The sequence below is a fragment of the Amia ocellicauda genome, chromosome 7 (genome assembly GCF_036373705.1).
Source record: "Amia ocellicauda isolate fAmiCal2 chromosome 7, fAmiCal2.hap1, whole genome shotgun sequence".
NCBI classification, from domain to species: domain Eukaryota; kingdom Metazoa; phylum Chordata; class Actinopteri; order Amiiformes; family Amiidae; genus Amia; species Amia ocellicauda.
This window is the reverse complement of record NC_089856.1, coordinates 22,247,380-22,271,593: the sequence shown is the minus strand read 5'-3', so window position 1 is coordinate 22,271,593 and position 24,214 is coordinate 22,247,380. Positions and strand designations below refer to the sequence as shown.

The following is a 24,214-nucleotide window of genomic DNA, read 5'->3' as shown; positions in this document are numbered from 1 at the left end:
ATTCTGTCTCTCACTGTTAAAATACACCTACCATTAAAATTATAGACTGATCATTTCTTTGTCAGTGGGCAAACGTACAAAATCAGCAGGGGATCAAATACTTTTTTGCCTCACTGTATACATAATAAAAAGTAATATTAAAATATATACCCTATAAACCTGCAGTTTATGATCTGCAGGACCATTGTACTGTATATATACAGAGTGGTTTACATGAGGAGTACCTCCTAGCTGTGATATCTGAAACACACAGAATAATTAGTTATCTACCTGCTCAATGTCACTTTGTACCTTTTTAGTAGTTGCATTCATTATTTTTTTGTTCAAAGTTAAACATTGTTTGCAGACACAGCATTGTTCATATGTAATTCATAGGTAGCACATACCTGAGTTTAGAATAACATAGTTAAGGAATCACAGTGAAACAATTGTGTCACTATAAATAAATTGGTTACAGAATGAGCTATAAAGAGAACAAAAGGATTTTAAAAAGTCAGTGATTCCATTCCATGGCCTTCACTGGCTGTATGACAGTATGGCTGTATAATCTCTAATTTGTAGCATAAAGTCAAACACAGAGTAGGCAGGTTATTCAATTTTTATTTCTCTACTATTTTTTTCTTAATCAAGAACCACTTGCACTGAGTGATAAAATAAGGGAATTACTTTACTGTAATTAAACATATAGCAAATGGCTTAAAATTTGGTACATGCACAAGAAAACTGCACAGTTCAATAAGTTAGATGGACTATCACAACTGCATGTCGAACTCTAGATGCTTTGCAGGGTGATTTAGGTCTAAGGCTTCAGCCCACTGATGCAGCAAAGCCCTCTGATTTGGCCGTGCACTGTCAGCCCAGGAGAGACTGGGACTAGAGGGGAAGAGGAAGGCAGGAGCCAGGGGGTGGTATGGTGGAAAGGGAGAGGCTGGCTACTCACCTCTGTGACAGCTGTTAAAATAGAGGCACTTTCTCAATGGGAAAGGGAACCTGCAGGTACTGCTATCTTAGTCTCTCACTCCCTGCATGACTCAGTGGGTGTGCCAGGTACCTCCTGATAGGGCATGTCACACAGGACCCAAACCAGAACAAAGATGTAACCAAAAGTGAACTCGGATGTGACTAGTTAAACTGCATGTTGTTGTTTTTTTCCTACTCGGCACAAATTTTATCATTTAGGATTCATTAGCAGGTGGGTGGGAAACCTATGTAGAATACTACAGAACCTACGAGAAGTAATATTGGTCTACATTTATTTTCATTTTTATTCCTCTCCCCTAGCAACCGCAGCTGCATTTAAGTATATATCTTATCAGGCTTCCTGTCAACGGATTTCCACTGCTCATTGCTGTGTTTCTGTGACCTGCCGCCCTGAGAAGACATTATCTTGATGAAATCATGATCAATACAGCTAGTGTAAGCCAATGGAACAGAGATACCATTCATTTTAATTGAGGTTAGACTTTGCAAGTGCAACGTCCTCAAATCTAATTTAAAGTCTTTGCCTTCTAACTAACTCTCAGAAACGTAATCGATTACAGGACATTTTCTGGCCTTCCACCTCACAGTATATTAGCGACCCATCTCTGCTGTCGATAATAAAAGCTCTTCTGTGGCACAGCTTTCGTATTATTTTATACATACCTCCTTTTCTACATATTTTCTTGCCGGGTTTCCTGGCACATTCCTTGGATATTCTTTTTACTGCAAAATGAATAGAAGACTAAAAAATAACATGGAGCTCCATCACAAACAGTAGGAGCATGCAACACGGTTTTCTTTTTTTAAATCAATCATTATCATCATCATTATCATTATTACTTAATTTTAGATCCCCCTTTATTATCCCAACTCATTGTGCCTGCACACACAATGGACAGAATGATGGGCCTTCGCAGTCAGTGTAAGGGTAAGAAGGAACCAGATTCACCTGAATGGACGTGCTGTGGAAGACAAAAGGATGTGTGTGGACAGGAAGTTAGGTAGACAAATGCACACTCACACACACACACACGCACACAGAAAAAGCAGTGGCATGCACGTATACAAAAAATAAAGCATGCACAGTTCATGCTTGGAGTCATTTATATTATATATATATATATATATATATATATATATATATATATATATATATATATATATATATATATATAAATAAACAGGACATAAAGAAAATAAGATATTTTTCCTGTGTCTGCTGTTGTTAACTCACCATCCTCTGTCGGGACATAAATGTTTATGAAAAGGCAGTCTTCACTCTGGTCTTGCACATACGTTGACACTATCTCCAAGCTATTAGTAAACCACACTGGAAGCATGACTTCTGGTAGCCTTCCTTCCAGGATGGTCTGGGGGCAAACGGGGGCAAACTGTGTTGCATTGCGGATATCGGACCAAGGGGAAGGGGGCTCCGGCGGCTGGAATCTTCGTTCGCCAGTCGGGGGCGCTGCATAAGGCACCCCGAGAAACTGGATTACAGGTCCCAGGATTTCGTTGTTGAGTTCCTTTTTAAATCCCCTCACCTTGCCGTAATTGGTGGTCACCACAGGATCAGTGTCGTCCAGTTTCTGAGAGGAAACCACGACCGCATGAAGCGTGAACCCAAGTATCCAGAGAACGAAGGTCACATCAACCCCCGAATGCAGCTGCACCCTCATCACTCTCCACACACAGTTAAATCTTGCTGCTTTTTGAAGAGACATGTTTCCAACAAAACCCCCAAAAATATTTATATTTCTCTTAAGCAGCACTTTAAAGAAAATCCTATTTATATCCACTTGCACGACAGAGAAATCAAAGGTATCAAACCTCCAAAACACGGCGCTGTCAAAAACCTGAAAGACTTTTCACATGGCAAGTTATTCCCATTGATTTCACACTTACAGGAGCAACATCTTCACTCTCCGCTATTCATCAGGCCGCATGCTATTGACAATTCTGTTTTCCATCCTGGCAATATGAAGAGCATGGCCATTTATTGCAGATTTTCCTCTTATAAATCAAATCCAGTTAGCTGCTGGTCTATATCCTGCAGAAAATAAAATAAGGCATTAGTATGAGGGAGAAAATATGGGCAGAGCACAGTTTCATTCGCTGTTAGAATCTTTTCTGCTGTTATCAAGTTGACCATTAAGAAATTGCAGGTCCTGTGTGACAACACATCAATCACTGTGAGCAACATAAAGTGTTCATAGAGAAAACTACTTCTTTTGATATACTGAGGGGTAATTGTGGAATATTTTCTGAAAAAATATGGATCATCAAATGTCACCATATGTTGACATTGTGTCAACACACTTCACCAGTACTGTGACGACACGCAAATGTACTCAGCTGGAGTAGAGAGGCTTTGGTTTTGAAGGCTTTATGAACTGTGAAACATCCCACACACCTGCTGCAAAACTGGCTGAAACAGAACTAGTAAACTACCCCTGACAGAAATACACTTATTTTACAGATGTAAGCCTACATAAGTAAAAAACATTATTTAGTAATATATATTATTGTCCTTACAAATATTCACTGTTATAACTGGTATTGTCTTAACATCTAAGTCATGCACATACATTAAAACTATATTTAGATGTTCTTCAGAAACAGTGCGTTAATGATGATTATGGGAATACATTTATAATTTAAAACAAGCCATTCCCCATGGAGAAAGACAGAAAAATGCTGCTTGTTGAATTTGTTTAATTCAGGAAATTAACAGCTGGTATGATCTACAGTCCCATACAGTAAGCTTCATTTTTTTTTTTTTTTGCAGAATGGAACATTGGTCATGATTAGTAATAAATAAATCATAGGTGCTGGTTTTGTCACAGTGAGTGCTCTGATCAAATGGATATATACAAGTAATCCCTATTTCAGTAATAAACATATGCAAGAACAGCAGGTTGGCTAATCAGAATTGTTTGGGAACACAGTCTCTTCTGCATTAAATATACTGCTATGGGTTGTCAGGATTTTGTTGTTACTACTGAATAAATTCTTAGTCTTTATTTTTTTTTAAACCATCCCTCTTTCTTAGCAGCACACAAACAAAGAAAAACTAACATGCTAATTGCCAAAACAGCAACAAAATAATTGCCAAAACAGCAACAAAACAAAGGCACGCTGCTAAATCACAACTTCCCTATATGTTAGTGGAATATTAATCGGACGTGCACAGTGGCAACAAAGATCTTCTTCTGCTCTGGAGTGTTAGACTTAGCAGTGGACTACTATTAACACACCCTATTGCTTTCAAAGCCAGGAGAGAGGTGAAGGCTGTGAGAAGCACTTCTAAATTGTAAATGGTACAGCACAAGTTGTTGCATGCAGTTTCTGTGACAAAAAATAAAGAAATAATAGAAAACATGGTAAGACCCTCTACTTAACCTATTAAGGGCATGACCACCACATGCACTACTACAGCATGTTGTTTTGGCAAAACTGACTGATTTATACATACTGTGGCACACTATTTAGAAATAAATAACAATTACAACTTTTTTAACAGATATTATTTTCCTGAGCCCTGTTGTTCTACAAGTGGCCTAATATTTCTGAATTGAAAACCTCTTCTGTGGGATACTGAAAATCACACTGTACTTGCAACAATTGGAACCTACCAGGTTTCTAGGGAATTATGCTAGATTAATGCTTTTTGTCTGTAGCCATTTTATTTTGATGCTAACAACAACAACAACAACAAAATTTTTGACTGATGATTAATAAAGCCGGGAGGAGATTATTTTACCAGAAACAAATAAACACACATGCTCAGAAAAAATATTATAAACGTAATAAGTGTTCTACATTAAAATAAAACATGACACAGGATACAAAAGTAAGGATAATTTGTCTTGAATTGTACAATTTCCAACCTGTGTCCCTTATCTACTTATGGTTTTGGTTGTGGAAAAGGTCTGCTCCTTTGAGCTTAAGGATTTCAATCAATAACACACTACAGGGAACACTGTTATCTTCATAGCACTGACAGACGCATTCACTTTTATAGTAAACCCTAAAGACTGCTGTTCCTCCAGAAATTATACTCTGTGAGAGTTTAGAAGCAGTATATGCATTACCAGCTGTAGTAGCTGTCATGGCCTCACAGTAGGAGTTTGAATACAAGGAAACTTTTAATGAGTAACACTATATTTATAAAACTTTTAGCAGAACCAAAGCCAAGGGCTTTGAAGCAGGTCTACTGCCAATACAGGCTGGCTGGGGGCCACTTCCTTTCTTATGAGAAATCCCTCCACTGCAGCTGGGGTAGCCCTGGGTATAAGGTGGGTGGAGGGGTTATGGCATGAGATGCTTCTGTGTAGAGATCAGTGAGGGGCTTTGAAGGGTTAATCTGGAGGATAGGCATATAAAGTGTAGGAAAGCACAGTGAAACCTTGTTAATACATGAAGAGTTGCAGTAAATTATGATGAAAATGCTAAAGCAAAGTACATGCAGGGTATAACAATCATTCAACACCCTGGTTATAATCCATTTGTACACAGATCAAACTAAATATTTCACAGATTTCTAATACTTAATAGCTTTGTAATGTGCCATTAAGGTGATTCTAGAACTCTGTTATTTTAGCTGAACAGAAAGTCAAGATACTGAACATTCCCAATATAGGCTACTTTACTTCAATGCAAGCTCTTGCTAACCTTAATGATCTAATTTCACCTCCAATAATACTTTTGATAAGGCCTGGGTTTATGACAATATGCATAGCATGCATTCCTCCACTATTTCCATGGTGTTGTACTGCTGGGATTTTGAGGTAGAGATTTAAACACATTAGATTCAGATATTCAACTCATGCAAAATTAACCAGGAATTGTCTATAAAGAAAAACACATATTGTGTCAGTGAACCTCAGATTTTTCTCAGTTTTCTTCCTGCTTTCTAATTACTGATAATAATGAGATTTGACTGTGTAGATATCCCAACAGTCCTCTAAGGACATCCTGAGTCACTAACCCAGGATACATACAAGGGGTCAGATTAAAACAGATATTTGACCCATCTGGTTATAGAAAACTAAAAACCAATTTTGAGAGGAGGCTTTAATAATTTTTTCCCAAAAGGTTATTTCCTCTACTCATAAATATAACCGCTATCATGTACAGGTTCGTAGTTTGCCATAAGCTATTAATTTTGATTCAATCCAGACCTAGACTTTAAGAGCACTCTGACATTTGTATACAGACATCCAGTTGTGCTTATGCAGTAAAAATTAAAGAAAGCTAGATAAACACATTGTGGGTGAATTTCTTTTTTATCTGAATTTCTATGTTTTTCAATCTCAATTTGCCTTTCCTGAGATTTTTTTTAATACAAAAATAGAGAAAGTAATTTAAATAAACACTTTTTCACTGTAGCATTTAATTTGTTTGTATTTCACTGTATATTGTATTTTTTATCCAGCACAACACTGAAATGAATTTGAAGATATTAATTTTCTCAGGACCAATTAAAATGAAAAAGAAACACAAACAAACTAATCCAGCCAGACATTCATTGGAAGAAGTGTGAATCAAACAGCAGACACAGACACCATTATTATTATTATTATTATTTTATTATTATTATTATTATTATTATCATTAATAATAATAATAATAATAATAATAATAATATTAAATAATGAAGAAGTAGAAGGTTTTAAAAGGAAATGCTAAATTCAGCTATGCTTTAGGGCATCAGGGTACAGAAAAGATGTTTCAAGGATGATGACAGTGCCACTGATACAGATGTGTCTCTGAGGATAAACTCATGCCCAAAGCTACATTTCTGCTAAGGTGTGCAAGAGCTGGCAACTATATTTATTACACCTCACTCTGCCCTGCCTTTATAATGATTCTTATTGTATATTCGTTTTTCTAGTTGTCACAAATGTTTCAAAATACATTTCATGCTTAACAAGCTCAACTTTGATTCTTTATGGAAAGCCCAATTTGTGCATTATTACAATTCATTTATTTTATTCATGCTACTCTGTCAGACCATAACCTCCATTAAAGGTATTATGCTGGGCTGTTTCCTTCATTTTTATTATCATTATAATCATTATATTCACTTGAATGAAAACCTTGCTCTGTTTCTCTTCAGGCCTTCAATGCAATACCATGATGTTCCCCAGTATCACTCATCAGGATTGCCAATAGTTGTGAATATTTGTAGTTTCACCTCACAGATGCAAATTCGTATGTGTGTTCAGTTAAGAATGAACATTCTGGCAAAACAAACAAACAAACAAATAAACAAGACACACAGCAAACAAAGGAAGCCCAATTAAGGAAGCCTAATAAACAGGAAAGCATTTTAATCTACATTTCAAGCCAAACATAATCCACAGTCAAAGGAAACTAGGTGGATACAATAGTAGTTGTACAGATTAAACAAAAATTAATAGAAGCCCAGGTTTTGACATAAGTATGCTGTTTATTCTGGAACCATGCAGGACACTTGAAAAAAGGTAGTTGGCATAACTTCTGTTTCAGAAGTGTGGGGGGGGGGGCATTCAGTGTGAGGGGGTGGGAGTGCTGCTGAGTTTGTGATGGGGAGTGCTGCCATCTTCTCCAGTGGGGAAGGACAATTTTACATGTACCCCTCATAAATTACACCTATGATCGAGGGGGACAAATTGGCGCCATCTCAATATTAGGGTGGCAGGTCCCCCCCATCCTTTTTACCTACACCTAAAACCAAGGCAAAACTCTTGTTTTGTGTCATAATTTGTCTTATGCAATACAGTTGCAGCACTTAAGAGCTGCACACACAACATGTACAATCCCATTCTTGGCATGGGATGTGTACCAAAGACAACAACCCACACATGTTCAGTGGGGTTCATCTCCAGCAACTGACCAATCCAAGACAGAGAGTCACAATGTCAATGTTGTGTAGAGTCCTATATCAACGAAGATCGACGTGTTGTCTCAGCCTTAAAAATTCAATGCACCAGTCAATGACTATGCATAGCTAGATATTAATAGATTCTGAGGTAGCTATTGACATGATTATGGAAGGGAAAGGGGCAGAGTGCTTTTGTCTGATGTTAATTCCAATGACTGAAGACAGGAACAGGAAACATTTACTTTACTGTTTTGCAAACATACACCTAAAATAAAATAAAATAGCTAACATATTAATTCAGTTTGTTAAGGAGTCTGATCAATTAATATACCAAGAACACAGGTCCTTCTGAAGCCTAATGCCACTGGTGATTAAAATCTTACTGAGAGGAGGACAATCCACTGCCATGATAAATGGTTGAGCTGCTCCAAGTACCAGACAGTCTTCACCATGCTCATCCTCTGAGCTCTGACAGGATCAGACTCTCAGATGGCATGGATCCAGGATTCGGTCAAAAGAAAGGGAAGTGTACACTAGCCTGGGGTTCTCCAGCAACAGGAACCAAATATACTGGTGAATCCCATTGTGGGAATCCCTTAATATAATGTATTCAATTACTGACACAACAAAAAGACAACCAGGTCACCCTGATTTGAATTCAAAATAAACAGTAATGTGGTGTATTTTTCTGTAAAATTGTTATAATAAGAGGATGGGGAAAACCTGTAGCAGCACAATGTTTGCTTTCCAGTTAAAATCTATTTACAGGGGATTACATGCTGAAATACTGTTTCTGCTGAGGCCCCCGTTCTCACCTATGTATTTACATTTACTTTGACAACCCACTACACACACAGTGGAGGCCACGAATCAGGATTCTGTTACTTTAATAAATACTATAACCATAACAATAAAAATACTCTTGAATGCAAATAATAAAGCGATAATCTGTACTGCAATTCTTTAATGAATAACAATAAGGATTCCACATTAAGGGTTGCAGGTTATTGTGGATCTGTCGAGTGTAATACATTGACTTTATCTGCATCATTAATCACAAAACTCACTTGATATGCAAAATGTACCTATGCCACTTTCTGGTGCCTAGCCACAGATTTTTTTACACAACAATATCCACAACTGTTTATTTCAGCTTTTGATGCTGTGTAAAAACAAAGATTTTAATACGTAGTCACACAGTGGCAGTGGCTGGAGCTCCTCACTGGGGTCTGCAAGCTGGACCAGAAAAGCAGAGTGTAAATTTTGAATGGAAAAATGGGGCTAAGGCAGAAACAAAATCATGGGCTAATGGACATAGTAATGTAGTGGAAATGATCCAAATGCTTCACTCAATGGCACCAGTAAAGTTATCTTTACAATTATATTGGATACTTTATAAAGCAGAGAATCAAAAATTAAATGAACCAATCCAACAGGCATGCATTACACTTGTTTTTGGTTTGTGCATTCCATGGGGAATAGCACAATATATATGATAGGAACAATATGCACAATATGCACTGATTGAGGCTTCTTGTTATTATTATTATTATTTATTTATTTATTTCTTAGCAGATGCCCTTATCCAGGGCAACTTACAAAATATAAGTGCAATACAAAGTGCAAAAATACAGTTAAGGTTGCCCTGAAATTGCCTTTAAATCTTCAAGGTGATAAAAGTTTTTAAATGTTAGGGAGTAGCTGCTGCAAAATATCAATGAACTGCAGTTAGATTCAATGTTAATTCTACTTTTAACACCGATAATAAGAAACATAAGAAAGTTTACAAACGAGAGGATGCCATTTGACCCATTGTGCTCCTTTGGTGATTTGTTAATTTAAGTTTCTGCTAGTTCCTTTAGTACCTAATTTTCATTTATCTTGATATCTCTGAGTAAATAGGGAATTGTGGGATCTTATGCCACATAAAAAACATCCTGAAAACTAGATAAGGGCCAGATGAAACTGAAATTTTGACCCAACCCCTGATTGAAAATATCAACCCAATATGATATGTATTTTTTTTTATTTACAAATTGAAGAAAGAAACCACTGACAAACCATTTTTTTTTTTAAGAAAGACTGCCACTGAGCACAGATTTGTAATTTGTGATTAATAAATTAAATTGCTAGTTACTCACTTATTAAACTGCTATGTGAGACCATGCTCAAATACAAATTAGTACTGGGGAATTTAGATTGAAAAACATAAAATAACTGACATCCAGGGTATTCAAAAAGTCCATATGAGTGCCTCACAAGAAGGGAAACAGAGTGGTTTGAATTATGTGGAAGTACTGTAGCTAACTGTTTCACAGAGCAGATCTGGATGTCACTGAACATTGTGTAGGGTTTCACTGTGCATGGCCAGGACCACTGGCTATGTGGAAAAAAACAGTCATAATTACACTGATAACTGCTAGACTCTGTTCTAAATAAAAATACACAACACAAACTGAGTGGGGGGCAGGGAATGCCCTTCTGAGAGGAAAGGTCTGTACTAGCCATCTCCTGTGTTACACTGAATATAAAGAGATGTGTGTGGAATACCTTACATGTAATTACATTCTGAAAATGCAATTATATATGTGCTTGCACATGCATATACTGTAAGAACATGAATTTCAAAATAAAGAAAAAGAGAATGAAAGATGTCTACAGACTGAAATAAAGATTTATGACTGCTTGGCGTGTAAATACGTACATATATACGAACACACGATAATTCAAAGAACAATAAAGGAACCCTTTCCTAACTTTCACAGCAGAAAATGTATGTTTTGCCATTCAGTATAGTGGAATTGTCACAGATGGCTGAAACTTGACTTGCACTTGTGGTGGGTCACTAATGACAAAAAGCAGAAAAAAATGTTTTCTTCTTAGAGGAGATGGTTTGCTTTCAGGAGCAGTGTAATAACCAAACACGATGAAGGTCTTCTTATTTTGTCTGTGAATGAGGATCGAGAGAGAGTACTGTGGGCTGTGAGAGAAAACAAATAAAATAAAGTGAAAGTTAAACTCAAAAGAATTGGTAAACAATCTACTTCACACCCAGACTGGAAGAATATAATGCCTGGTTTAACATGAATGCCTAAAAGCAGGATTACATAGCCACATGTCTACCATGTAGGTCATTAGAAGTTGCTTTCACATCAGGGTGTGCAGGTTTAATTTATATAATTATTTATGAAAAAATATTGTGCAGTTTAATGTCAATTGCTACAAAAAGAAATGTGTGGTGTGTGTGTATATATATATATATATATATATATATATATATATATATATATGTATATTTGTAGCAGTTGTAGCACTTGCACAATATTATTTATAAAAAATAAATGAAGCCTGCATATATATATATATATATATATATATATATATATATATATACACACACACACACACACACACACATACAGTGCCTTGTGTTAGTATTCACCCCCCTTGGCATTTTTCCTATTTTGCATTACAACCTGTAATTTAAATGGATTTTTATTTGGATTTCATGTAATGGACATACTAAATAAGATCTGGTGCAACCAATTACCTTCAGAAGTCACATAATTAGTTAAATAAAGTCCACCTGTGTGCAATCTAAGTGTCACATGATCTGTCACATGATCTCGGTATATATACACCTGTTCTGAAAGGCCCCAGAGTCTGCAACACCAAGAAGCAAGTGGCACCATCAAGCAAGTGGCACCCTGAAGACCATGGAGCTCTCCAAACAGGTCAAGGAAAAAGTTGTGGAGAAGTACAGATCAGGGTTGGGTTATAAAAAAATATCCGAACTTTGAACATCTCACGGAGCACCATTAAATCCATTATTAAAAAACTGAAAGAATATGGCACCACAACAAACCTGCCAAGAGAGGGCTGCCCACCAAAACTCATGGACCAGGCAAGGAGGGCATTAATCAAAGAGGCAACAAAGAGACCAAAGATAACCCTGAAGGAGCTGCAAATCTCCACAGCGGAGATTGGAGTTTCTGTCCATAGGACCACTTTAAGCCGTACACTCCACAGAGCTGGGCTTTACGGAAGAATGGCCAGAAAAAAGACATTACTTAAAGAAAAAAATAAGCAAACACGCTTGCTGTTCTCCAAAAGGCATGTGGGAGACTCCCCATACAGTGGGGGAAAAAAGTATTTGATCCCCTGCTGATTTTGTATGTTTGCCCACTGTCAAAGAAATGATCAGTCTATAATTTTAATGGTAAGTGTATTTTAACAGTGAGAGACCGAATAACAACAAAAAAAATCCAGAAAAATGCATTTCAAAAAAGTTATACATTGATTTGCATGTTAATGAGGGAAATAAGTATTTGACCCCTTCGACTTAGTACTTGGTGGCAAAACCCTTGTTGGCAATCACAGAGGTCAGACGTTTCTTGTAGTTGGCCACCAGGTTTGCACACATCTCAGGAGGGATTTTGTCCCACTCCTCTTTGCAGATCCTCTCCAAGTCATTAAGGTTTCGAGGCCGACGTTTGCCAACTCGAACCTTCAGCTCCCTCCACAGATTTTCTATGGGATTAAGGTCTGGAGACTGGCTAGGCCACTCCAGGACCTTAATGTGCTTCTTCTTGAGCCACTCCTTTGTTGCCTTGGCTGTGTGTTTTGGGTCATTGTCATGCTGGAATACCCATCCACGACCCATTTTCAATGCCCTGGCTGAGGGAAGGAGGTTCTCACCCAAGATTTGACGGTACATGGCCCCGTCAATCGTCCCTTTGATGCGGTGCAGTTGTCCTGTCCCCTTAGCAGAAAAACACCCCCAAAGCATAACGTTTCCACCTCCATATTTGACGGTGGGGATGGTGTTCTTGGGGTCATTCCTCCTCCTTCAAACACGGCGAGTTGAGTTGATGCCAAAGAGCTCGATTTTGGTCTCATCTGACCACAACACTTTCACCTAGTTCTCCTCTGAATCATTCAGATGTTGGCAAACTTCAGACAGGCCTATACATGTGCTTTCTTGAACAGGAGGGCCTTGCGGGCGCTGCAGGATTTCAGTCCTTCACGGCATAGTGTGTTACCAATTATTTTCTTGGTGACTATGGTCCCAGCTGCCTTGAGATCATTAACAAGATCCTCCCGTGTAGTTCTGGGCTGATTCCTCACTGTTCTCATGATCATTGAAACTCCACGAGGCGAGATCTTGCATGGAAACCCAGACCAAGGGAGACTGACAGTTATTTTGTGTTTCTTCCATTTGCGAATAATCGCACCAACTGTTGTCACCTTCTCACCAAGCTGCTTGGCGATGGTCTTGTAGCCCATTCCAGCCTTGTGTAGGTCTACAATCTTGTCCCTGACATCTTTGGACAGCTCTTTGGTCTTGGCCATGGTAGACAGTTTGGAATCTGATTGATTGATTGCTTCTGTGGACAGGTGTCTTTTATACAGGTAACGAGCTGGGATTAGGAGCACTCCCTTTAAGAGAGTGCTCCTAATCTCAGCTCGTTACCTGTATAAAAGACACCTGGGAGCCAGAAATCTTGCTGATTGATAGGGGATCAAATACTTATTTCCCTCATTAACATGCAAATCAATTTATAACTTTTTGGAAATGTGTTTTTCTGGATTTTTTTGTTGTTATTCTGTCTCTCACTTTTAAAATACACCTACCATTAAAATTATAGACTGATCATTTCTTTGTCAGTGGGCAAACGTACAAAATCAGCAGGGGATCAAATACTTTTTTCCCCCACTGTATATATATATATATATATATATATATATATATATACACACACACACACACACACACAAAGAAAACAATTCTGCAAAATCTGTTCTCTGAAGTGCAGACTTTCTGCCTAAAAGTTTCTACTTTTTATACAATAGTATAAGAACATAAGAAAGTTTACAAATGAGAGGAGGCCATCGTACTTGTTTGGTGTCCATTAATAACTAAGTGATTCAAGGATCATGTCCAGTCTAATTTTGAATGTTCCCAAATTGTCGGCTTCAACCACATTGATGGGAAGTTTGTTCTACACAGTCATCACAATCTAGAATCTCCTGTTTTCTGTCCTGAATGCCTTGAAGCCCAATTTTTATTTGTGTCCCCGGGTCCGTGTGTCCCTGCAGATCATGAAGAGCTCCTCTGGTTTGACGTGGTCAATACCTTTTGTGATTTTGAAGACTGGGATCAAGTCCCCAAGTAGTCTCCTCTGTTCCAGGATCAAAAGGTTCAGTTCACTTGCTCTCCTCTGAACTGCCTCTAGAGCAGTGATTTATTTTTTGAAGTGTGGTGCCCAGAACTGTACACACAGTATTCCCGATGAGGTCTAACAAGTGCATTGTACAGTCCTAACATTACTTCCCTTGTTTTAAATTCTACACTTCTGACAATATACCCTAGCATTTTGTTTGCCTTTTATATTGCTTCCTCACATTGTTTGGATGGAGAAAGTGATGAGTCCACATAAACTCCTAGGTCTTTCTCATGCGTTATGTCTTCCAGTTCTATTCCTCCCATGTAATTATAGTGGACAGTATAGATATTGCTTTAAAAAAATACATGTATATATCTATATATACACACACAACACACATTCTCTCGCTATTGTATTCACGTTGACATTATTTTAAAAATGATTCGCAGGTAGAAAGTTCAAGATTTGTAAAAATAATTTGTACATCTATAGGAACCGTCCTATTATTTATGAACTCGTAGCTCCCTCCCCTGTGCAGACGCGGTAAGGTTAAGAACTGCATATGTACGCAGCTTTGCAAGGTACTCGGATTAAAACGAGGGACCATTCAGTGCGTAAAAACGGATCTTGCTTCAGGTAAGCAAATGTAGCAATGCTGTTCTACTCACTGATTTCAAATGTAATTTCCCATATTTCAGTTATTCTAAATGAAATCATAAGCATTAGTATATTAACAGTACAGTAGTATTGCAATGATAATTGCTGTTTCTCAATAAATAAGAAAAACAGCATGAATAAGAAGTTAGACTAAAAATGACAATGCTTAAACTAATATGTTAATTTTAATTTTTAAATTATTTTTAATTATTTTCTTAAACCCCACATCATTAACTGGATTTACAGATGTAACCTAACTAAATGCAAATCCTCTTTCCAGATCTCATTGACCATTCCACAAATAATCTGATAATCACAAAAAGCCTTTACGAACAAACTGAAAGAAACATGACGAATTATATATATATATAATTGTTCGATTTTGTCCCAGTGAGGTATATGCAAATCAACCTTTTATACCTAACGCCTATATGTGTAGCCTACTATTCATGTCTAATGGTAATTAGCAGCAAACTAAGCTTTTTTCCGCTGAACTGGAAAATTGCCCACGTATGCAAACAGCAGTACTGTCAAATGGTATCCGATGATTAATAGTGATTAATAGCAGACGATCTTTGCATAATACTGAAAAATTGTGGTGTCTTCACACATTAAAAATACACCTCCCTAATTTTTATATCTAAACAACCTATCTACGCATCGTTGATGATGCAATAATATTGACAATAGCCTGCAATGATATTGTCCTCTAGTCTAGGTCTCCCTCCCTCTCCCAGTACATACAAGTTTAATTATATTGACAATACATTATATATATATATATATATATATATATATATATATATATATATATATATATATATATATGTGTGTGTGTGTGTGTGTATGTGTGTGTGTGTGTGTATATATACATATACATACACACACACACACACATCCATATATACATACATCTTCTTGTGAGACCTCTGGAATCGTAAACTTTTGTTTTGCTTTAAAACTAAACATACGATTATAGAAATCAAACTGCAGTTTCATATTCAGGACTTCCCTAATACATTTTATTTCACCAAAGCGTTTTTTTTTTTTTAAATGTCCTATCACTATCTTCACAAATACATGAACCTTCAAATTAGAAGATATCCGTCTGTTTTCATTGGTAGCTTCTAGCTTTAATTATAAGTCAATTAATATCAAGTAATTTGTCTGATTAATTTTAATTAAGGCTGCCGAAAATTGATTTTCCTTCACCAAGTGAAGATTATATTATATTAGAAACTGCACAGGAATTAATAACGAACTGATCCTCCATTGCAATATATAACCGGCGCCAGGTCGCTTACTAATCTGCAGGTGGCATGAAATGGGTTGTTCTGGACTTCTACGATGATGGCTGCTTGACTGGCGAAAGACAAAACACCCAAAATAGGGTACATATGTACATATTTACTGAATTAATATTATTAGTAACGAGAAAACAAACAAAAACCAAGGAACACGCATACACGCCCGAAAATATACAGACATATTCATAGTCTATTGTTGTAAACGCCTCTGAAGCAAAATATTTCATTCTTAATGTGAACGGAATTAAACCTATTTAGCCGACAGCCCTAGAACACAATGGTGTCTTTTTTTTCCCCTCCTTTCTATAAACCAATAACTGAAGCGAGCGTATAGTCTATCCTAGCTCAATTGAAGAAGAAAAATATGTTTTTATGTTTTATACTCCAACTTACCATAGCTGACCTATTACTCAATATTATAGACTTCCATGTATCATTTTAAAAACGACAGAATTTACATCACTATCACCAGAAATTCTTACGAAATTCTCGTTCTTATATTTTCGTTATGTTCATAAATATGTATCTCCCATGCACATACATAAAGAACATCTACCAATGTCTCTTAATGACCCTATAGAAATGTACCTCAGCGGAGGATTAGAGCCAGAAAACCATTTAGTGCACAAACAAGTGTTTAAGCTATACTCAGCGCCCCTTTAACCGATCAAGTAGACAGACAAACTTTCAGCATTTAGAAAATAAATAAAAACCTTTCAATATTTACCATGAACTTGAATCCCCAAACACGTTGTCACCTTAAATAGACTGGTTGCGTACAATGTTCGGTTCTTTCAGAATTGTCCATTTCCTTTTTAGTTAGTCATAGCAAACAAATAATACAAAATAATAAAAATCCCCAAACACGCGGAAAAAAACAGGGGTGGGGCAGTGTTGTGGGGTAGAGTGATCTAGCCCCCCTCTTCCCCTCACCAAAAAATAAGGCAATAAATCCTACTTAAAGGTTAGAGACATCGCCTTCACAGTTCACCATCATTACGTCCAGTAATGTTGTAGAAGGCAAGCAATCAGACGTTTTTTTTTTTTTTTTTCTTTAAATGTAACCATAGAATAGTGTTAATCCAATATGTCTGTCTTCATTAGAAATAACCCTGGACTCCAGTTCCAGTTTGTTCCCGTTGTCCCTCCGAGATCTTAGTGCCGTGTAATGTTAAAGAACTAAAGCATTTCCTCGGTTCTTCGCGATTCTGGGCGCATAGCTTGATAAAATGCCGAGATCTCCCGTTGCCCCTAATACAGAGAGGATGAACTGCAATAGGAGAAAACTGATCAAAAATTGAGCAAAGGTACGCCTAGCGGTGCTCTGCAGAATTTCAGACAGAGCAGCTGAACATTTTTTAAAGAGACAAGTGTTATTTTATTTTATTGTGTTTTCATTGTAATACTTAGAAAATGTGTGTTTATTAATGGGGCTTTGTTTGTTTTTAACACGATCACACAGATGACAATCCGTAATTTCATGTTACATACTTTACTATTTTCTTTGGTTTGTTAGTTGGATTTATATGATGCATTGCATGCTGAGGCTTCGCATCTCAGTACAGGCTCATAGAAATGTGACACATGTTTTACCTTAGTCTATCTATCTGTAGGTTGGTCTATCTATCTATACTCGACAGATAGACAGATATAACAATGCATTTGTGAAATCTGTAAAGGTTTTAACAATTTGGGAGTATAATAAATCTTTTGTCGACATTACAAAAAGTAACAATGCTATGATTTCTTTATTCTTCTTGATGCTTTTCCCCAGTTTGTGTTTTCTTCTTCAAAGCTTTGATCATTATAATGCTATGGTATTAGAAGCCAAATGTAAATTATATTGAGATGTGTCCCACGTGACACATGGCTGTCCCATCTCGTTCGACACTTTTTGACTGTCAACTAGGACAGTTTATGCTGTCATCACCTTATTTGGCTATTATATATGCATATTGAAAGAACAACAAGAAGCGGCGAATCTTGAAGGAAAACGAGAAGCGGCGAATCTGTAAAAATAATCCATAATTTAAACTGCTGTTAATCACATATTTAAAAATGAATCTCCGTTTATCAGCTGCTCGGTTTACTACGCAACCAATCACACTCATGTATTTTAGATTACGTGTTCAGGGAAATAATACTACAAATATTAGGGACGACAGCCTACTGCAGTTAACATCGCTTCAAAATTCATTATGACACTTTTATATTTCCAGTATAGCCAGAAAAAAAAAGAATGGTTGGTCGAGTCAAGAAGATATAAAAGATCAATCAAATGTATCAACAACGATAACAACAACAACATTTCGGCTTCATAAAATGAATTCAAATTATTTTCTTGTCGAAATGGTGGCTCCATCTATGAGATTTCTCTGTGGGAACAGTCAGTCTGCTTCCAGTCTGCTAGGTCAGCAAGTTCAATCGTTAAATAAAGAAAGTGCCTGCGTGCCAGCTTTGTCAACACACTGAAATTGTAAGTAGTACTACACAGACAGTAAATGTGCACAGAACATGTTTCTGTATCTGTTTCCCTCTTGCGTCCCCAACCAGTGGCAGAGAGGATGTGGTCAAGAAGTCACAGAGATGGACCAGTTAAATGCAGGAAGTCAAGGAAGTCTGTGCAAACACAATGGGGACAAAATAAATAAATAAATAATAATAATAATCCCTTTTCATGATTTATAATTCAGATAAATATGTAGTCTCAGTTTATTCTCTCTTGGATTATTTGACACTACAAGTCAAGTACTCCTGCCTTACATGTCTAAACCAGGCATCCAAGATGAGGCTTTCAAGAACTCCAGACTAAATTATTCTCACCTTGATGTTACTGTGGCTCAAACAAATACTTTTTAATCACAGCCATGTTATTTTAGTCACTGAGGCAGAGAAACAAATGAATCAGGAGGTAAGTCATCAGCATGGAGTAAAGCCATCCACTTGGCCCCCGACACTTTACTCACTGCCACACATAACTTCTCTCTGTCATTATGGATGGGCAAATGTAAAATTTATATTATTTAAATGCTTTTTAAGCACTTAGGTTTGTCACACTGTTTTCTCCTATATTTTCTTATATTCCTTACCGACTAATGTAAAGTAACACCCATTCTTGTAATTTTCTGCTGCATAATAATATAGGGGAAAGGCCATTTGAAAACTTCATTTTAATAGTTTGTGCCTGAATTCACTTAATGCTCTTGTGATTCAATAAAACCCCTACTTCCGTTGCCAGACCTTTGTGACTAATGCCCCCCACCCTCACACTCTGCATTTTGCAGAATCAACTCTTGAGTTTACAGAGTGATTCAGTCCACCTACTCCATTTCTCTTCTGAGTTTAGACAGTAGAAACATTAATATGACCCCTGCAGAACTGTGAAGATGAAGCAATGCACTGCTGATTAACAACCTCAATTAACAACCTAGTCTAGTCCAAATACACCATCCTCTCTCCTGCCCACAGATACCTCTCGAAGGGGGCTGACCACCTTACAGCCCACCCAGTTTGGATAATTAGTCACTGTCCAGCCTCATGTGTCCAGGTAAGACACATGAGCAAACTCATACCAAAATGCAGCTACAGTCACAAAACAAGATTAAATAAATAAATAAATAAATAACTACATAAAAATAACAACAAACTTACCCGTACAAAGAATGAAAGAGAAAAAAAAACAACAACAGCAAATTAAAATTTACCAATCCCATATGGAACTTCAATGCACAGTGTAAAAAGGCACTTCATATGTATGGTTAAAACACCAACAGTCTCCCTCCCCTCCTTTCTTTTTCAAAGCTGTAGTTATCATACAAATTGTTAGTTTTCCAGCACAATGCAAAAGTATCACCAGATGTTCAGGGAGTGTTGCTCTAGCCTGGATGAAAGACTGTAACACATGCTGTTCTTGCCTCAAGTTGGCTCCTTTTGCCAACCAGATGCTGACTATAATTAACCAATACTGCACATTCACTTGCATCCAGATTCAAAACCTATACATTCAACTTGTATCTCTTCCAGTAAGACAAATGTCAGCATAGGAAAGACACAGAGTGACTGCAGAGTGGGACACCTTTAAACTCTGAGCACATACACTGCTCCCCATGGTCAGAGATCCTAAGAAAGCTACATCAAGATATAACACTTTAAAGGAATATCCTTCAGTATGCAGGTAACTGGCATTGGCACACTGTACAGTATTCACAGTTTTAATCTAGGGTTCTTCAAATTTCCAAACAATCTAAAAATAAAAAATAAAAACTTTGTAAGAACCTCTTAGCCTTGCTGATGTAAAATTCATTTTTTTTCTCTCTTTTGGTTGAGCACATTTCTCATGACATTATAAATCATTTTCAGTGAGAAACGAATATCTGCTGACTGAGGGACATTCAACCATGTCAAATTTGAATATGAAAATGATAACAGCAGAGGGGAAAGGATTTACCAAATGTAACAGAAAAAATAAACAAGCACCTTATTAAAATGTATGAAAAATGTTAAACATTTGTCCAAATAAATTGTAAAATATTAGTTTATGCCAAAAAGAGGGTATTTGTGTAGAAAAACAAGTTTTTGGGTTTAGCATTCCATAATACTAAGGTCAAAACACCTAATAGTTAGGATGTGCATTAGTTACCAAATAATACAACTAGTACAAATGTGTGATCTTCATAGGAGTTATACTGTTGGAGCTTGGTCTGTGTTCCTATATTAAAATTAGTAAAAAAAAAAATATATATATACCTTTGTAATACTGACTAATTTTCCACAGTTTATTTCTGTAACCAGATCTTCATGTAGGTTATCTTCTGTCATGCCATTATTATTCTTTTAAATATTGTTGTTGTTCTATGGTTTCACTAACAATCCTTTATTTGAGTTGTTTAGTTTATTTTTCTTGTGACTGATGACACAATAAATGAAACCTGTTTTCAGGGGAGGTAGTAGACTAATGCACTAATGCACTAGGCAGGACTATCATTAATATTGTGACTGAAACTATTAATTGGATTAAACAATACTCCTGCTACACAGCCCAACTTGAAACATACAAGACAGTTCTGCAACCCCATCAGACTGTCACATCTACAGATGGGTGACAATTTAAAAGAAAAACATAATGTGTCTCAGTAAAGTGTTGGGCCACCACAAGCTGCCAGAACAGTTTCAATGTGCCTTGGCATAGATTCTATGAATCTCTGGAACTGTACTGGAGGGATGGAACACCATTCTTCCAAAATATATTCCCTCATTTGGTGTTTTAATGATGGTGGTGGAGAATGCTGTCTAACACGTAGGTACAAAATCTCCCATAGATGTTCAATTGGGTTGAGATCTGGTGACTGTGAAGGCCATAGCATATGATTCACATAATTTTCATACTCATCAAACCATTCAGTGACCCCTCGTGCCCTATGGATGGGGGCATTGTCATCCTGGAAGAGATAACTCCCATCAAAATAGAAATGTTTCACCATAGGATAAAGGTGATCACTCACAATAACTTTGCAATGATTTGCAGTGACCCTTCCCTCTAAGTGGACAAGTGGACCCAAACCATGCCAGGAAAATGCCCCCCACAGCATAACAGAGTCTCCAGACCCCCTCACTGTAGGGGTCAAGCAGTCAGGCTTGTACCGTTCTCTTGGTGTATACTTCAAATGCACTTGCCCACTTGTCAAGAACACAACCAGTTGAGCAATCTTTGTGACTGAAGCTCCTGCCCCAAAAATGCTCCAATAATGACCCCTCTTTCAAAGTCATTTAGATCCTTTCCTCTTGCCATCTTGATCCAAAATCAAGGTCAACTGGGACTGCTCAGCATTTTTATACATGCACAGAGCATGGTAGCATTGCTTAATTGTATCATGCAGTACACCTGTTTGGAGGCATCTGCATTCGTTAGGTTTTTCCTGAATAAACTGTCTGTATATACCAACTTTAATTTCTCATGTTAAACACCTTAGTCTTGTGATACAGTGAGGGAAAAAAGTATTTGATCCCCTGGTGATTTTGTACGTTTGCCAACTGACAAAGAAATAATCAGTCTATAATTTTAATGGTAGGTGTATTTTAACAGTGAGAGACAGAATAACAACAAAAAAATCCAGAAAAACACATTTCCAAAAAGTTATAAATTGATTTGCATGTTAATGAGGGAAATAAGTATTTGATCCCCTATCAATCAGCAAGATTTCTGGCTCCCAGGTGTCTTTTATACAGGTAATGAGCTGAGATTAGGAGCACTCTCTTAAAGGGAGTGCTCCTAATCTCAGCTCGTTACCTGTATAAAAGACACATGTCCACAGAAGCAATCAATCAATCAGATTCAAAACTCTCCACCATGGCCAAGACCAAAGAGCTGTCCAAGGATGTCAGGGACAAGATTGTAGACCTACACAAGGCTGGAATGGGCTACAAGACCATCGCCAAGCAGCTTGGTGAGAAGGAGACAACAGTTGGTGCAATTATTCGTAAATGGAAGAAACACAAAATAACTGTCAGTCTCCCTCGGTCTGGGGCTCCATGCAAGATCTCACCTCGTGGAGTTTCAATGATCATGAGAATGGTGAGGAATCAGCCCAGAACTACACGGGAGGATCTTGTTAATGATCTCAAGGCAGCTGGGACCATAGTCACCAAGAAAACAATTGGTAACACACTACGCCATGAAGGATTGAAATCCTGCAGCGCCCGCAAGGTCCCCCTGCTCAAGAAAGCACATGTCCAGGCCCGTCTGAAGTTTGCCAATGAACATCTGAATGATTCAGAGGAGAACTGGGTGAAAGTGTTATGGTCAGATGAGACCAAAATCGAGCTCTTTGGCATCAACTCAACTCGCCGTCTTTGGAGGAGGAGGAATGCTGCCTATGACCCCAAGAACACCATCCCCACCATCAAACATGGAGGTGAAAACATTATGCTTTGGGGGTGTTTTTCTGCTAAGGGGACAGTACAACTGCACCACATCAAAGGGACGATGGACAGGGCCATGTACCGTCAAATCTTGGGTGAGAACCTCCTTCCCTCAGCCAGGGCATTGAAAATGGGTCGTGGATGGGTATTCCAGCATGACAATGACCCAAAACACACAGCCAAGGCAACAAAGGAGTGGCTCAGGAAGAAGCACATTAAGGTCCTGGAGTGGCCTAGCCAGTCTCCAGACCTTAATCCCATAGAAAATCTGTGGAGGGAGCTGAAGGTTCGAGTTGCCAAACATCAGCCTCGAAACCTTAATGACTTGGAGAGGATCTGCAGAGAGGAGTGGGACAAAATCCCTCCTGAGATGTGTGCAAACCTGGTGGCCAACTACAAGAAACGTCTGACCTCTGTGATTGCCAACAAGGGTTTTGCCATCAAGTACTAAGTCAAAGGGGTCAAATACTTATTTCCCTCATTAACATGCAAATCAATTTATAACTTTTTTGAAATTTGTTTTTCTGGATTTTTTTGTTGCTATTCTGTCTCTCACTGTTAAAATACACCTACCATTAAAATTATAGACTGATTATTTCTTTGTCAGTGGGCAAACGTACAAAATCAGCAGGGGATCAAATACTTTTTTCCCTCACTGTACATGCATGAAATCAAATGCCATTCAGAAAGATTTTCAGTACTTTACACACACAAGTTTATATTACTAAGTGTTAATAATGATCCTCCATCAGCCAAGTGGGGATCATAGCTTAACTACATTTTAATTTAAAAAAAAGCTACACTGAATATTTTGTTTTAAGAGGACTGCTGACAATATATGTTATCTTCAAAGCCGGAAGCACTGCCCAGGGGGGAGGGGTTACTATGCACTGTCGTAGGAACCCGATCGAAACGTCATTCTATCAAAGCTGCCACTGGCCCCTGCGCTCGTCACTCAGAAAAGGTCCCTTCCCACTTCCTGTTCTATAAAACGTGATGTCAGCACATGTTTGTCCTCTTTTGCCTCTTCGCTGGAATTGAGAAGGTGAGCTCTCTGTGTCTGTGCATTAGACCCTTATTGTTGTTTAACAAATATTATTTGGTTGGTTGGCTTCACGGCTGTGCTGTTCACCACCGCTTATCGTTGTCTGTGTCTATTTGTATTATTATTATTGATAGCTAATCCAACTCTGTTCTATCCGTGCTCCGGGGCTCTGGTGTCCTTTCGGTTTCAGTTTTGGCTACAAATAGTCTACTATCCTCGGCCCCCTCAGACACCAGACTCTGCATCACCCGGAGTCCCCGGAAATCCTGAC

The 24,214-nt window shown here is 37.7% G+C and overlaps 1 protein-coding gene across 1 annotated transcript in view; it reads right to left on the bottom strand.

Moving 5' to 3' along the window:
• Window positions 1-17,241, bottom strand: part of nlgn1 (neuroligin 1) — a 355,905-nt gene extending 338,664 nt beyond the window's left edge. Inside the window, exons 1-3 of the mRNA XM_066708849.1 lie at window positions 16,708-17,241; window positions 2,216-3,031; window positions 1,645-1,704 (exon numbers count right to left, since the gene is read on the bottom strand). Coding sequence (XP_066564946.1) covers window positions 1,645-1,704; window positions 2,216-2,705 — 550 coding nt within the window. The 5' untranslated portion in view covers window positions 2,706-3,031; window positions 16,708-17,241. The remainder of the gene's footprint in view (window positions 1-1,644; window positions 1,705-2,215; window positions 3,032-16,707) is intronic.
• Between the last annotated feature and the right edge of the window lie 6,973 nt (window positions 17,242-24,214).